The sequence below is a fragment of the Corapipo altera genome, unplaced genomic scaffold (assembly GCF_003945725.1).
Source record: "Corapipo altera isolate COAL_440 unplaced genomic scaffold, ASM394572v1 1, whole genome shotgun sequence".
Classification (NCBI taxonomy): domain Eukaryota; kingdom Metazoa; phylum Chordata; class Aves; order Passeriformes; family Pipridae; genus Corapipo; species Corapipo altera.
Window position 1 is genome coordinate 337483 of NW_020884873.1, and position 16771 is coordinate 354253.

The 16771-nt window shown below is 40.6% G+C and overlaps 1 protein-coding gene across 12 annotated transcripts in view; it reads left to right on the plus strand.

Annotated features, from left to right (window-relative positions):
- The window catches only part of CALD1 (caldesmon 1), a 196550-nt gene that overhangs the window by 149647 nt on the left and 30132 nt on the right, over nt 1-16771 (plus strand). For 11 of the 12 annotated variants that reach the window (XR_003530347.1, XM_027659567.1, XM_027659570.1 and 8 more), the window contains 2 exons: nt 14255-14401; nt 16130-16771. The exon at nt 16130-16771 is cut by the window's right edge and continues 361 nt beyond it. Coding sequence is in view for 11 of the 12 variants with exons in the window: in XM_027659567.1 (XP_027515368.1) it covers nt 14255-14401; nt 16130-16771 (789 nt within the window). In the remaining variant the exon portion in view is untranslated. The remainder of the gene's footprint in view (nt 1-14254; nt 14402-16129) is intronic. The other variant, XM_027659635.1, reaches the window with a different exon arrangement.

The window sequence follows — 16771 nt, forward strand, 5'->3', positions numbered from 1 at the left end:
AAAAAACTGTTTGTGTATGTTTATAGCTATGCACTAACACTGACAGTCTGTCTCATGCTCATCTTGAGCTGGCAGAAGCACATGTAAGTAGATCCAAGAGCACCTCATTGGCAGAGGATTGCTAGTGTTTCAGTTGTGCCTGTGTTTGCATTACACCAATTGGTCCTACAATACCTTATTGGTGTGGGTAATGCTGGTTGTGCTGGCCATCCCAGAGATGCATGATTGTTTTCACTGAGCATTTCTGTGTGTTAGTCAGATCAGAGCTGGAGCACAAGGGATTTTAAGCATCTCATGCACCTGTAGCACAAGAGGGGCTAAATGAAGTCTTGTAAATCCCTTATTGAGCAACTTTTGGCATGTTAGCTTGCATTAAGAGCAGTCTTAACTTATTTTTGCAATATAGAGTATTGCTGACCCCTAGACCCTTTTGTTACCTCATAGCTGCTAAAACAATCTTCTTCAGACAGTTGATTACCATATTCTTGTTTACTCAGTAACCTCAGTCAGTTGAATTTTGGTAACAGGTTGGACCACAGTCTTTGTGAGCAGGAATTGAAATTGTCTTATGCTTGTCTTAATTCTTTATTGTGCCAAATATTCTTCAATTTACAGTGCCAAATCCTTGCTTTCCAAATGTTGTATTTTCACAAAATATCAAATCTATATTAGGTGTAGATATATCTACATCCATAATCTATACTGGTTGTAGATCTGCTATCCAGTGCTTGGTTTTTGGCCTCTCCCAGTACCTTTCAGAATGCATAACTTAAATTCAGTGAGAACTTACATAAAAGACTGTATTGAATTGCTTCTCCCTCACAATGGGCTTGGTGTGTGTATATGAATAGTTGATATGGATTGCTGGGAAGAGGATACTTGGATGAACAGTAGCATGTTTGGATCAAGTCTGTTCTGTGGTGGTGTTGTTTGCTGTGCAAATGTCTTTTTTTAACAGTCTCAGCGACTCCCTAAAACACTGTCTTGCAGTCCAGGTGAGACAGGAAAAGTTTTGACTTTGAATCAAGACAAAGTCTTGCAAGAGCCAGTGTTGGAAGGGTTGGATGACGTTCATGTCAGTCCTGTCTACACTGTGGAACTGAGGAGGGTGCAGTGAGTTCTGTGCTGCACAGAAACCTTCCCATGTGATGACTCCTACAGTTTCTGTAGGACTGAAACTTCTCTGGTGCAGAGCTGGTGTTTTCTCACTCAGTCACCTTTTGGGAGTGCTACCTCACCAAGTTGGCTTTCTGCACCTATTGAAGCTGGAGAAGCAGATGGGTTTGAGAGCAAGCTAACTCCTTGTTTCCCAATGGTAGAGTTAGGACCCTGCACCACATTTCCCATATTTTCAGGCATTTAAGTGTATCTGAGTTCACAGCCCAGTGCCTCAAAAGGTGCCAGGCTGTGCTGAGCCATGTTGACAGCTGTTGTAAAGCCCAAGGTGCTTTTGCAGTGACACGGTCAACCAGATCCCCTGGGCTAAACTTGCTTTTCACTCTCCCTTTTCACCCATTTCCCAGCAGGTACACCTCTTTTTTTTTTTAAATATAAAGTCCTGGTTTGGTAATACCAAGCAACAGAAGGCATTACATAGAGGAGAGGCAGGCTATCACTTGCTCAGAGAGAGCTCAGAGGAGCATGTCTCTTTGTTCAATGTCATAGCAAAAAGACATCCCAGGATAATCAATTCTGCCAGTGGTTTTCAAATGCTTTCAAGTGCAGTGATGGAAGTCAGCACAGTGTAGCCATTAGAGATGGGAGTGAGTGGAAGGAGTCCATGTACCTATATATCCCTTTGGAAGTTGCTGGAAGAGCTTCTGGTAGCTTCAACAGGTTTTGGAACAGGTGTGAAGTCGTGCAACCAAAGTTCAGTAGTGCAACCTTATCTGCATGGTTTAGGCTAAAAGCAGTACATTCGTCTATGTTCTGGTTTTGCATTCCATAAACTGACATTATAGTGGTAACAATACCCACCACAGGGGAGTCAGAAAGGGTTGCAAGGATTACTTAACATTTGTAAAACACGTTGAGTTCTTTCGAGGGAAAGAATTTAGCCACTGCCAAGAACTAATGTGACAATGAGGGGAAAATATCCGTTGTTCCGCGTTCTCTTCTGCAATGTAATGTATGATACTGGAAGCCTTGGCTTAAACATCTGTTTACCATTTGATTACCTTTTCTGTGAAAATGTCAGTTGAATCTTTTGGAAGGCTTTGCTTCTCGGTGATGGAAACTTGTCAGTGGTTGTCTCCTCTCACATTTGGAATCAGACTCTTTTTGCCTGCACGTGTGGTCTGTTTCCATCAGCTGTATTGCTTTCTTATCACAGCAGCTCTTTGTTATCCTCCCCACCTTGGTGCCCACCTGTATAAAACATTTTGCAACAGCTATTACAGACTGGTTTCCTGCTTGGAACTGCTATTCCAGAATGAAACTGGAATTAACAACGCACCAAAAGGCGGAAAGTACTGAACTGGGTTTTTTTTTTGGAGGGGACTTTTGGGTACAGGATTATTTTTTAGTTGTTTTTGTGTTTGTTTGTTGTTCTGCCAATACACATATATCCTTTAGTAAAGGGCTGTTATTTTTTCCTTTCTCCATACTTCCTCAATTGGAGCCTCTTAATTTCAGATTTACAATTGCTCGGAGGGAGGAGCTTAGTCTTCCTCATAACTCATCCTCCTTAGCAAAACACTTCAGTCTCATTAAACTGAGGCAAAACCACACTGAATATTGCAGAAAAGCCCCTCACCCCTCCACTGTATCTCCACAGGGCAATTTCTCTGTGTTGGATGCCTTATGCCTCCAACAGCTGCCTCTGTCCCATTGGAAGTCCACAGAGTGTGGGCACTCCTAGGGCAAGCAAATTGTTATTTTCTTCTGTTCCCTAGTTTTTGTCTGGGTATTTTCGGTGAATAACTTATAACTTGTAGACAATTTGTTAGTGAATCTTTGAAATGGAAGAGGTAATTTGTGGGATGCCACAGTTCTGTGAAAAGGTTTGTTTTTTCCTGCTCTTTAAAGAACAGTGGCCTTTAGGTTTGTATTTGCAGTGTGATTAACCAGCTCTCATGAGCTCAGGCAGCTTTCCACAGACTATTTCCAATACTGAGTTTGGTAGGTTCTTACAACTTCTCTGGAGCAAGAATCACAGTGAAGCAATATGAGAGGAGCAAGCACATCTAAGGGAAAACTAATTGAAAGGATAAAGCCAGGGTATTCTATTGCATTTATGTGGGTGTAGTTACAATGGCTGCATTTCAAACTTCCAGTTGCTTAATTTGCACAGTGCTATTATACCATGTCTGCAAATCCTTGTAACATTAACGTGCTGTTCAAAGTGCTGTACTCAACCTTGAATATCTGTAGGGACCTGTTTTATGGAAGGGGTTTTTACCTTTCATGAAGGTGAAAGACACATCAGGATTAGCTTTTGGAGCGATGTATGGATTAGGGATGCCCCTAATCCTGTTAGCAAATCACAGGATCTGCACTCCTAATTCCTCTGCTGTCTCACTGAAAAGATCTCCTAGTCACCTTGGCTGTTGACAGCAGGTTTCTTAAACACCTGAGAAAGAGACAGATGTTTGTCCATGCTAAAAGTAAACAGCCATGAATTTCCCTTGAAACAAAATCTGCATTTGCACCTGCACAGCATCCATGAGTTGTGTGCATGGGGAATCAGTATCAGAAAACTTTGAGACATCTGATTTTCATTAATATTTTCCCCCACTCACCACATTGTAGCACTGAATGTATTGACAGTGTCATATCCCCTGTCAAGTGGTTCATTTCATTTAGCATAAGGGTTCACAGTCCACTGTTTTGATGCATGTGCTGTTCTTACATCTCATCTCTTTCCTCTTTGTGGCATTTATTTCAGTGTTTAATCTCCTGTAGTATGTTAAGGCTATGTCCTCCTAGTGCATATTTTGTGTTGGGAAGAGTGGATAAAAAAAGATTATTTCATGATTATCTGAATGATTATCTGGTAAAATTATTTTTACAGACTCCCTGTATGCAAATGCACGCCTTGAATTTTGTTCATCTGCACAGTCTTTCCTGTGTTTCTGAAAGCTTCGACAGACATCCTCAGGGATCTTTCTGGCTCTAAGCAATAGTAATTTTGTTACAATCTCTAATCCCCTACAAAAGACAGAGGAGTTTTAATGCTTCACAGAGGCCAGGCTAATGCTAACACCTATACCTTTGATGAATCAAGCAATAAAAATAGCAGGTTCTGACTGTTTGTGGGTGTTTTAGATCACAGAATGCTTCAGGCAAGGCCGAAGTTACTGAGTGATGTGTAATCTGGGTAATCACAACCTGTTATCTTACACTTTCCATTCTGTCAGTCACGGTGGGTTTCGGTTTTCCAGGCCCTGGACAGCCATGTAAACCTGGCTGGGGATGTTGATGACAGAGCCACTTGCCCAGTCCTGGTGCTTTTGCTGTCCTTGCTGTTCCCTGATGGATCCCTTTCCCTCTTCCCTGTCCTCCTAGTATTTCTCCATCAGCCTTTCTCCATTCACAAGCTCATGCACTGCAAGGGTGGAGGCTCCTCATCCATTGCTGCTGTCTGTCTCGCCTCTCTCTCCATCCACAGCCCAGGGAGATGTCTTGTTTCAGGCCCCTTCCTACAGCCGCAGTCTCTGATTCCTGCTTCCGCATTCCTCCTTCCTGCCCCACTGTTTCCCTCTCCCACTTTTGTTCAAATCCATTATGAATTTCAGTGTCACTCCTAAATCAGACGCTGATGTTTCGGAAATGGAGCCATATCCACAGCCTACATTCCGATCTGCCCTAGGCACTGTGGCATTCAGATGAAATAACTCCTTTCAAGATGGTTTCAGCACCAATGGTGTGTGTTGTCCTTGATATCAATCAATGTGATGCCACGAACTTTCTTCCCTTCAACATTCCCCCACTGTAGAATCCTGTCCCCTGGTTACTCATTACACCCTACAAAGCCTGGCAGGCAAGTGAAGAAAATGCAGGAGTGCAAAAGGGGATTCAGCTCAGAAATTTGTCATCCTCAAATTTTACACATTTCTTGTTTTGTCAGGGTGGGTAGTCAATAGATGTATGCTGGAAGTTGATTGTGAGTAGATTGGGCATGGTGATGGAGGATTAGGTTGTGTGACTGAGATTGGTTTGGATGTTAATATTTCATCCCTCAAATCAGTGATTCTCTGAGTTAACTTTTCCAGTGTTTGTCCTTTTATGATATTCAGTGAAGCAAATACATGTTGAAATTAATGAAGATTCCCATGTATGAGACCTGTCCTCATGGTCCTGTACTTCCTTTTAAAACACAGTGCTCTTAAAATGCAGCAATCCTATTAATTTTTGTGGAGGGAATGAAATGCAAACACTGATTTGTCAAGGGGCTCTCTATTTCCTAGAGTTCTGCATTACAGAAGCCTTCCAAGTGGGTAACCAACACGAAAGTAGATAAGCAGATGAACTTGAAGGCTGGGCTTTCAGGTTAGCAATACATACATGATTTATTATAATTCAGTTTGTACTTTCCTGAAATCATCGATTTGTCCTTGTTTGCTGATTTGTGAGGATGCAGCATACTGCTTTGGAATAAAAAAAAACCAAAACAAAAAAAAAAACCAACAAAAACAAGCAAACAAACAAAAAAACCCCACTAGAAATAATAATTTAAAAAAAAAATTGGAAACTATATTTTTTTCACAAAACCTTATCTGCTGCAGTTACTGGACTAAACCGCACATTGAACAGAGAAGAGTGAGTCTCGTTTTCCTCCCATTCAGACTCCTTGCTTTTATCTCTGTAGTGAAACCTTGATAAAATATCCGTTGTTTCTCTCATTGCTGTAACTACGCAAGGGTGGAGGTGGTCTGCAGGCTGAGCACCATGTTTTGTAAGTCTGGTTTTAGCTCACCTGGCTGAGGTGGTGCACTCACTTCCTAAGGACAACACAATTTCCCCTCCAGCCTCCGGTGGAAAAAAATATATCACATGTGATGAGAGTTTTTAAATAGAAACAACTGTTTCTCATATTCATTGCCAAGACTACATATCTATTATATATGCATGAATATAAAAATATTTAGAGAGAAATTACTTTTGGGCCACGAGAAAGTCCCGTGCTCTTGTTCAGATTCCTCCTCATAAGGCTGCAGGGTTCCTTCCGTGCTTTTGCTCCAGATTCTTTACAGGCTTTGTGATGCAGTGCCCACCCCTGGCTCTACCTAGCTCAGTATTATAGTTTATTGACATGAGGATTTAGGATGAAGAGATGGCCCCATAACAAAAGTCCTCATGCCTGCCTTCCCTCTTGTGCCTTCATTTAAAGACCTCTAATAGATATCGTAGATGATGGCATGAATTTTGTATGAGTTAAAATGATAATTGGAGCAAATACAGAAATCTGGAGTTTGAGCATGACACACTGGAGACACCAGTTTGCCTAAAGGTGCCTGTAAATAAATGTAGGTCTAATTCCTCAAATCTTTTGCATATTTTCTATGAAAACCACAGTTCTCAATATGAAGGGGAGATTTTTTAAGTTAAATGTCTGTGTTTACTTTTAATTCCTTCTGTCTTTATGAAATCTCTCTGTCATGCCAGTTGGAGTTTTATTTGCAATGAAATATAAAGGAGGAAGAGCTAGATCTTAATTTTGCATGCATTCAGTAAGCTAGCAATTTGAGGTATTAAAGTGCCTTGAAAGACACATTGAATACAGCAGCCCAAAACCACAAGAAAGAAAATTTCTTATTTGACTTTGTAGAAATTGTGGATTACGTATTCCGGGGTATATCCTGTAAGACCTTACTTGTGCCTCAGCTAGGCAAAATGCCCATTGTTCTCAAATCATATGCCTGAAATATTACTGGGGGGAGGCTGTGGCATAAATTATTTTGGATTTTATATACAATAAAGCTCTAGAGACTGGAGGTGGTGGTAGCAAGCAATTTGCTATGGAGTCAACAAGTACCACACCAACCACAGTGGTATGCACACTGGTTGGGGTTTGCTCCCACTTTTTTACACTTGAAAAAGCAAGCTTGTTTTCTATGTTTGTCATCTGCCAGGGAAACAGAGTTCTGGGTGAATTCCACCAAACTTCAAGGAGGTAAAAAAGTACCAGTTATCAACTAGAAGACACTTGGCTAATTCTTGTTTTCTGCTCAGTTGCTTTCTTTTTTGCATGTGTGAAACTTCTAAATTAAAATGGGATAAATATATTGCTCTGCTCATTGACAGGTCAATGCCATGTCTATTGTGGATGAAGTAAAACTGCAGAGCATTACAGACTACACATATTGAGAGAATTATGTGCTTTTCCCTGATATGTTTCCAAAAAGCACTTTTATCTAAATATAATATATGTTGGAGGCAAATTAGACATTGTTTCGGTAGCTGGAATTTTTACCCTTCGCGTTACCGGCCCTGAGTGTGATTTATGCTGAAGTACTCAGAGGCGATTTTCCAGAGTTATTTGAATGTGGTTGGAGTATCTGCTTGCATTTCATATTATGAAACAGATGATCAATTTTCAACCATGAGGAAAGAAGCAAAAAATAATGTGCATTAGTCATTCTGCATTTGTGCAGAATGATGCCGTGATGTTACCAGCGGGCTCTAAGTACGAAGCCCAGGTTTTAGGACTTGAATCTAAAACCAAAGGAAAAAAAAAAAGAGATATTGGGCATCTATGAAACTGAAATTTTTACTTTCAGCAGAAACCAGTAATTTGGGAAGGCAGGATCTGTCCCAGAGGCTTCAGTGTCATCCCTAGAAATGCAATAAAATGCCTGGATGCTTTTCATACTGATTATTTGGTAGTCACCAAGGATTTTTGTTGTCAGTATGGAATCCTTTTTCCTTGTGGTTATTAGCTTGCATGTCACCTTTCATACTTCATTCTTCAAGGTGGATTGTTTGCATCTTAGTTCTTTGGAATCACGCTGTTAAAGGGTTGAGTGTACCTACTCTTTCCTTGCCTGTGAAAAAACCTAAATGTCAAAAACATCAAAAGAAACCATAAAAAAGAATGTACACAAGCTGGACCTCTCAGAAGACGTTTTCTTTCCCACACTTAACTGTTTTTTCATGTCTCCCAGCCAAATCCTTAGCCCAGGTAAATAATCTAAAGATCTTCCTCAGCTGAAACAAAACAAAAAACCAAAAAGATGTTAAAATGCACATTTTTTTAGCCTATAGTTTTTTAGATCAAAGTTTAAGGTAGAAGGAATGCTTCTAAAGGTACAGTAAGGAATTAAGGATGCCAGGCCTGACAGAAAAATACTCTTCTGCTAACCTTTTGAAGAAGTGGTCACTCATCAGAAAAATATAGTAATCCTTGAACTCTTTGGACCTAAGATAAAGAAGAAAGTATATTAGAAACACACAGTATGAAAACGAGGTGAATGAGTACACAGTGCACTGCAAGGTGAGGAGTCACTTTGTTTTTGCAAGACAACTAAGTGGATATCTGGGTTATTCATCCAGTCAGGAGTACAGGCTGTGCAGCTCTGGAGAATGTGTGGATCAAAAGACTAAAAATATTTGTGAGACAGAGATAAATTGTGAGCAAAATGAGAAGCATATACCTTTGGGTAAATGTAAGGCTGTAGTGTTTGAGTCCAGCAGGTGCCACCATATAATCTAGTCTAACTTTCCATACCTAAGTGTTAATGGAATTTCACCAAATGAGCACCAGAATTGGTATTTTTTGGTAGTATAACTTCCAAAAAGGCCTCCATCTTAATATGGAGAGAGAGATGGATGTTCCATCATTTCTTCTATATATAATTACCCTCACTGCCAAAGATATGTGCTTAATTTCCAGTTTTAATTTGTCTGGGTTTAATTTCCAGCCATCGGTTAATTTTATCCATTTGTCTCTCCTACATTCAATGTGAAAAATGTTGTGCATGTCAAATTGAGAAATATGTGAAAAATATGGGTGTTAATATCAGCATTCACGCACAACATTGGACTGAGAACTGTGGTGGCATGTCTGCATGTCTCCAGTGAAATCCCCTGTTTTCACTCACTACATCTTTTTGAAACATGAGCATTTTGGACTGAGATTCTGCTGGCTCCCTCATAAAAATGAATCCTCCTGAGCAGGTCTGAGCAGAAGGCTGTCAGTTCTCCTTGAATTATGGAGGAATGATTAGAGAAAACAGTTTTGCCCATAACTGCCTCCTACCATTCACCATATTTTTAGATATGACTTGAATGAAATGCAGCTGACGTTGACACGCAAAGCTTGAAAGAGGAACAACCCTCTGGAAGTGTGTGCATTTGTTATGGGTTTTTTTAGGTGAAGATTGATCAGTTGTTTCTATCCACATTTTGAAGCGTGCCTATCATAACACAAATTAAATGAACAATAAAAAGATTAAAGACATATGTAATAATAAATAAAACAGGCCTGAATATCAACAGTGACACAAAGAGCACTCCCCAGTGGATATTATTACAAAGTCCATCCTCACCCCACCCATCCTTTCAGGAAGAGCCTGGGTAAATAGAAAGACTTTCTAAGAGCACAAAAGGCAAAAAAATGCACATTTATAGATTGAGTCTGGCAATTAAATTTATCATTGAGGACATTTTATTGGCATCTTCCATCTGACATAAATTTAGAAATACACAAATCAACAAATATCACTTCAATTGGTGTGGTCTTAGGTGATGAAGGGTGAAGGTCTTAGAAGTAGGTTGGGTTGCAAGTGGAGGTGCAGCAGTCTGGTACGGGATAAATGATCTCATTTCTTGGAGTGGACCACAGAGAAAACTAATCTGTAATACATGTAAGGGCTTCCAGAGAACAAAGTTGTGTGGAAAAGAGCTTGTTGAAGAGGTACAGTTGTATCTAATTGAGGTACATGTTGTGAGGACACTTCAAGAATGCAAGGTGGTTTTGTGGGCAGGAGAAAGGGAAAAGAGACATTTGATTTGAGTGAACCATAGAGGAAATAAGAGGTAGAATATGAGCTGCCTCTTTAAGTTAAAAATCTTAAAGGCTTTTGTTCTGTTTGGAATTTTTTCACATGTTTCTGACACTCCTGAAATGGAGTCCCAACTTCAGATTCTTTCTCCCTGCCTCCTTGAATGGAGTTGTGTGATCCAGCTCAAATTAGACAGGTTTTTCGAACTCCTGTGAAAAATGAAAAAAAGTTTAGATTCATAAGGTTTAGCTTATGATTCACTGAGGACAGATAGTGCTACAAATTATAAAGTTTGTCTTTAATCAGAACACAAACTGTTTAGAAGAGTGACCAGATCTTGCCCTATCTTTATAAATTGCCTACTATAGCAAGCCCCTGAGCTTAATAGGAAATTTCAATTCTGTCATAATTCAGGCAAAAATAATAATGTAATAGTACTGGGCAAGAAACTCTAAAACCAAAGTGCCTTAGATAATATTTGAACTGATTTGAGGTTTCAAGTGGAAACCAGTTGAAGCTGGCTTGTATGAAATGGTTTCAACCCCATAATCATCCTAGTTATTACAAGTTTCTTGATGGGCTACAACTTAATGTAAATTCAGTGTTTGGTGTAAAATACAGAGTGCTGAATTTCTCTGAAGAAGGTCTGAGGCCGATGGGCACACCACCTGTATTCCCAATCCAGTAGAGTTATTTTCCACTCAAGGCTGTAGAGTTCCCCCATTCAGTCTGAGGGCAACATTTTTAGACTCACTCAGCTGGGAGATTTGTTGTTGACTTCAGCAGGTTTGAGATTTCAGTCCTGGAGGTATAAATTTGTCCTACCCACTTAGTAGGGTAGAACATCTCTTGTTACTTGTTATCACTACCTAGCGTGGTGGGAACTGTCCTTTCACGTGGATGAGATGCTCAGTCTCCCGTACAGGAGTTGTGCAATATGGGAAGAACGACAGACTCAGCACTGTAGCTTTACTAGAACAGCTTACCAATAATGCACAGAGGTTACACAGCTTTTTCTCATGTCAGAAACATAGAGAAAGATAACAGGAGAAGCACCCAATTTTTTCTCTGTTACTTGAAGTTGAGACTGAGATCACGTTATCTTTGATAACAAGGTGTAGGATGGTTTCCGAGTGATCATCTTTTCATCTGAATATTTAATAAGAGCTTCTGTGCTTGGCATACCTCTTTGAGGTCATGCTGTGTTGTGGTCTCATTGCCTGAGATAGCTGGAACAACTAGTTATAGAGAAATACTTGCCTACAAAGACTTTGAACAGTTATATGGAAGGTGGCAAATAGATATAAATTTAGTTTAATTCAGTTACCCTGTGTGTCCATGTATGCTGGGCAGCAAGGCTGCTCTCCAAAAGTGGAGAAACAGCACAGGCCAGCATGGGTCATCAGATTTCCATCTGTCGGATACACAGAGCTAAAATCTTGGAGTCACATTTTTTATTATTTGTTTACTCTTGCTCTAAAAAATGTCAAAAGATGTAGGCAAGTGAAAGATAAGCTTTGAAGAACTCCCGGATCAATTTTGGTTGTGAGGGGTAGCTAGGGAGAGCTGTAGCAGTAGGAGGGTGAGGGTCAGTGTTTCTATTCCCAGTGGAGGATGCATGAATTCGTGTGTCAGCCCATGGTTTAATTTCTATGTGAAATTACTTTGACACCCTCAGTCGATAGCTGAGGAAAAGAGAGCCAGTCAAGTTAGGGTGAACAAAGTCAGTGCATGAGGACTGAGTAAATAATTAGATGAACACTAGTCGGAAGAGTGCATTTGTCATGAGCAGAAATGGCATTTACCTAACTTGCACCATCTTTCTGAATTTCTCATAGAAAGTCAATGGCAGTTAGGGTAATTATGCTGAATCATTTAATAAACAATTCTGCTATCAGTTTACCCATGGTGTGGTCATTAACCCATCAATTAACATAGCCAGCCTGAACCTGTATTTTCAGTCTGCTCTACTGTCAGTTGTGGCTATTCACGTCCACTCCAGAAAAACCTTTATCTCAGAGGGAAGCAGAACAGCCTGTGCAAGTATAATCTGGGGAGCAGTTTTAACGTAATTGTGAAGAAAACATGAAACAGATCTCTAAAAAAGTTGCAATTAGTTTTTCATATGACTGTTTCCACGTTCATGTGTATGTTGTGTGCATCCATGCTGGTGAACAGAAATTAATATTTAAGGTGATTCTAATGGATGGAACCCATACCTAGTGTACTTATTTGCTGTAGGAAAACACTACTTGCTGTAGTAAGGCAGTGGATATACTTAAAAGCATATTGAAAGAGATTGTCAGTTTTTTTAACAGATGATCTATGTGATAAGTGTCTAAGAACAGGAAATGCGTATCTGTTTAACGGGGACTATTTTGTGGGAATTTTTTCCCTAGGGTATTTTTTTTTTTTTTTTTTTAGTTTGCTGAGCAACTGATGATTTTCAAAAAGGCATTTTAAAGAGGTTTTTGATAGCAGTTGTTCTCCTTGCTGTGTAGGAGTGTTCTGTGTGGGTACAGAGAGTGGGATAAACTACTTCATCCTCACGTGGTCTCACTGCAAGGACAAATGCTGAGCCACAGGCACTGGGAATCGACTCAGTCATGGCCATTATCCAGCTGCCACAGGCTAAGAGCAGTATGCCCTCTCCTGTGCCCTTACATCTGGACTTCAGAGCTAAAAGGACCATACCCTTACTGCAGCCAGAATATCTTGTTAATGAATGGGCTGTCTGTCATCAATTTGCTCATGCAGTTTTGTTCCAGAGTGTCTCTCTCTTCTGCAAATTATAGACCTCATTGGTTTTTGATTGTATTCACATGCTTTCTGTTCTAGAATTAAATGAAATGTTGATCCTCCTTTAAATTGTTTACAAATGGCAGGAAGTGTTTTTCCTTACCTTCCCTGCATCACCTCTAGTGCTTTTAATTTGTCTGCTTCCTTTCTTCCTTGTCCCCACACTGTGATCCTTCATCACCAGGCTGCTTGTGGTTTTCACGCTTCTTAAGAGGATTTGTTTCTGTAAAGAAAAGGTTGCAAGCTCTTGAGACAGACCATGAAAGTAGCAAATCAAATTCTGTGGTGCAATTAGGATAAAAATGCCTTTCTAGGTCTGGCAAGTGCCTCAGCCATGTTTTACATTTTAAAATCTTAACACAAAATTTGGGTAATTGAATCCCTGCTGAACCTATACTTCCACCTTATCTTCAGCAAAGGAGAAAAGTAGTATCAGAATAAGGTTAGAGGAGAAGATTGGGCCCAAAGCATCTCACTGATAGCTAAATCAAAATGTTTTAGTTGCTTTTAATGTTAAAATATTCCTTGCAATGCTTGGTTTTACTTGATGCAGAACTCTATTATTTTTTCTCCGTGTTCATGGCTGTACAGCTAACTTGGATGTGTGGCTATGTAAGGAGGGTGACTTCTTAACCATGACATATCAGACCACTGCTAGAAGCAAAGTAAATTAATCTCCTGACTGGGTCTGGCACGTGTTAACTTCCTCTTTCACTTTCCCTGCACAAAAAGATAAGAGGAATGCAGGCCTCTCCCTTTATCTCACACAGTAATAATGCACTTCAGCAAAGATTTGAATGGGCCACAGGATTATTAAGACTGTAAGGTCTTCTCTCCTTTTCAAGTAGAATAAAACTAAACTAAATATGATGGGTTAGATGAATACAATGAGTTGTCAGCTGTAGGCTTTCATCACCGCACCAGTCTTGTATGACTTGGTCTGACAGGGCTCTGGGCTCACCAAAATTTTGTGGGTATCAGATGTTTGGCACTCAGAACCAACCACTGGGAGCTGTTGTCATGCTTGTGTCTCCGTGATTTCTAGTCTTTAACATTTAGAATACTGTCACCATTTTCAGCATGTGAGATTTGGAGGAGGCTAATGAAAAGCTGCTTGGCTAAGTCCAGTTTCAGTTGTGTGGGTCTGAATGACAGTCTGCTCAAATGCTGCTGTGAGCACTCCAGCAGGATCATGGTGCAAGCTAGTAGGATGTTTGCTCAGCTACAGAACTGGGGTTTTATGGTCTTGGGGTTTTCTAGGAGCAAACTGACAGTGTGGTATGGCTGCCACCTTCACTATGATTATTTTGTCAAGTCCACTTTTGACAAACAAAAGAAAACCAACCTTTGAAATGACGCATCTCAAACTTCACAATGTATTTTCTAAGCAGTGTATGGAGCAGCCACTGTAACCATGCTTACTGTGCTCTGGAAAACTTCTTTTTTGTAATTCTTCTGTGTCCTATACGCTATAGCAACTTCATTTCCCTATCCCTAATGCTCTACTGCAGGCTGTCCTACCAGAGAAATGATGATGATGATGAAGAAGCTGCCAGAGAACGTCGCCGACGGGCTCGACAGGAGAGGCTGCGGCAAAAGGAAGAAGGAGATCTGTCAGGAGAAGTCACGGAGAAATCAGAAGCTAATGCTCAAAACAGGTAAATGGCATTTACTGTTGATTGCTGACAAGTCAGTGGTAATTTTTATTCAGAGCAGAGAAGTATTTTGAAAAGGTCTGCTTTGGTACTTAAAATTTAAGTACCCGATTTGGCCATTCTTGTTCTGAAGAAGGACCTAACCCTGTGAGGATTGCCCCTGGCTGTATCTACACAGTAGAGTGGGAGCATTACTGACTCTGGGCTTGAGACCATGCTCATAACCCATATCCAGCATGTCCTCAAGGCTGTCTATGGGGTGATTCAGCTGGGGCTCATGGAGGCTGTGAGATTCTCTCAGGCATGACTGCATCTGGCCTCACAAACTACCACATCCTTTGTCCTGCTAATAGAGGTCAGAGCATTGTGGGGCCAAGGCATGTGGGATTGCTGGGCACCCAGACCTCAAGCTGCAGCTGAAACATACCTGCAAGGTGCTAGATGTGAGCTGCAGACCACAGCACTTGTCTGGCACTGTCAGTGTCATACAGCTACAAACAGCAGAAAAGTTTATGGAATGAGGTGACACTTAGAATCATAGAATCATCAAGGCTGGAAGAGGTCTTTAAGATTATCAAGTCCAACTGTCAGCTCAGCACTACCACTGTAACTCCTAAACCACTAAACCATATATTTCGTATCACCACCTACTTTTCACAAGCTGAGTGACCAGAGCTGGCCTTCCTGTATGTCCATCACTTGTTTAGTTTCACATAGTCTCAAATAATATACTCAGATTTCCAGTGACCATAACACAATTGGCAGAAGAAACCAGAAATAAACATTGAGATATCAAGCTAATAGATCCTGAGCACAAGTAGCATTCTATTAAAGACAAAGAGGATGGATATAGATAGGAAGACAGAAACATTTCTGATCATAGATTATAATCTTTTTCCACAACAGAGGAAAGGAAAGAAGAACAAACTAGAAAGAGGGAAGAAACCTGCACACATGAGTATTAAACAGCTGAATTTTAAAGGAGTCAAGAAAACCTCCAGAGACTGAGAGTGAAGTCCATTCCTGATATCTACAGCTGTTGAATAGCATATCTTAAATTAGGTGCTGTTCTCTGATCTCTAATAGTGTACTGTTCCTCTATAGACAATCACAACCTCACTGCACGTTAATTGCTGGACTATCCCTTTAGGGACTGTGTCTGTGAATGCTGTTGTGGAACAGGAATAACTTCTTTTTGCTAGAGGAGCTCTGAAGTCAGGAAGTATCTTGCTTGTGTAGGATCTTCAAAAATTTTGCTTAGGGTGAAGACCATGCATAAGACACATGTAACTCAGGCCAAGCTGAAGGAAGCACCTAAAGCAAGCTAAGGTCTTCCAAGTATTCTCCTGCAGGATGCAGAGGGGGAGGGTGAATTTTGCAGGGCAGTTCATAGTGCAGCTCTACAAGTGTCAGGGACCATTCCAGTGCCTACCAAAGTCAGTAAGGCTCCTTAGAACTTCAGTGGCTCTTGGAGCTGTCTTGGAAGGGAACCATTCCAGGCTCTGATATTGTGAAACATTGCATTCCTATGGATGTAGAAATGCCAAAATTAATTCCTGGAACCACTTTGCTAAATTTTGAAGTATTAGCCTGTTTGAAGTTGTGTCTTCAAACCATGGAATGATGTTACAGTAACCTTTTTTTTTTTTTTTTTCTGGAAACAGTGAAGTGTATATGTTGTTAGGAAGGTTATTTTTTTTCTTTTAATGCAAAACTGTCACTTTTATGTAGTGTGGCAGGAGAGGAAAGCAAGCGTTCTACAGATGATGAAGCTGCACTGTTGGAAAGACTGGCAAGACGGGAGGAGAGACGCCAAAAACGTCTACAGGAAGCCCTGGAACGTCAGAAGGAATTTGACCCCACAATCACAGATGGGAGTTTGTCACTGCCCAGCAGGAGAGAAGTAAACAATGTGGAAGAAAACGAGACCACGGGGAAAGAGGAAAAGGCTGAAACACACGGAGGACACTGTGGGATTGAGGAAACAGAAACAGTTACCAAATCATATCAGAGGAACAACTGGAGGCAAGACGGGGAAGAGCAAAAGAAAGAAGAAAAAGACAAGGAGGAGGTACAGGAGGATAAAACAAAGGAGGTCTCTGTAGAGGAAAATCAGATAGACGTGACAGCAGAAAAACCCACAGATAAAGAAGGAGTAGAAACAAAAAGTCTAGCTACAAATGCAGAGGAACACAAAGCAGAGAATGATACAAATGTTGTGCCAGAAGGGACGCCAAGTCTAACTGACACAGTAGATAAAGAGAAGCATAGGGACGAGGACAAGGCTGAGGAAGAAAGGAAGGAAGCAGAAGAAAGGGAGAGGTTAAAAGCAGAGGAAGAAAAGAGGGCAGCTGAGGAAAAACAGAAAGCAGA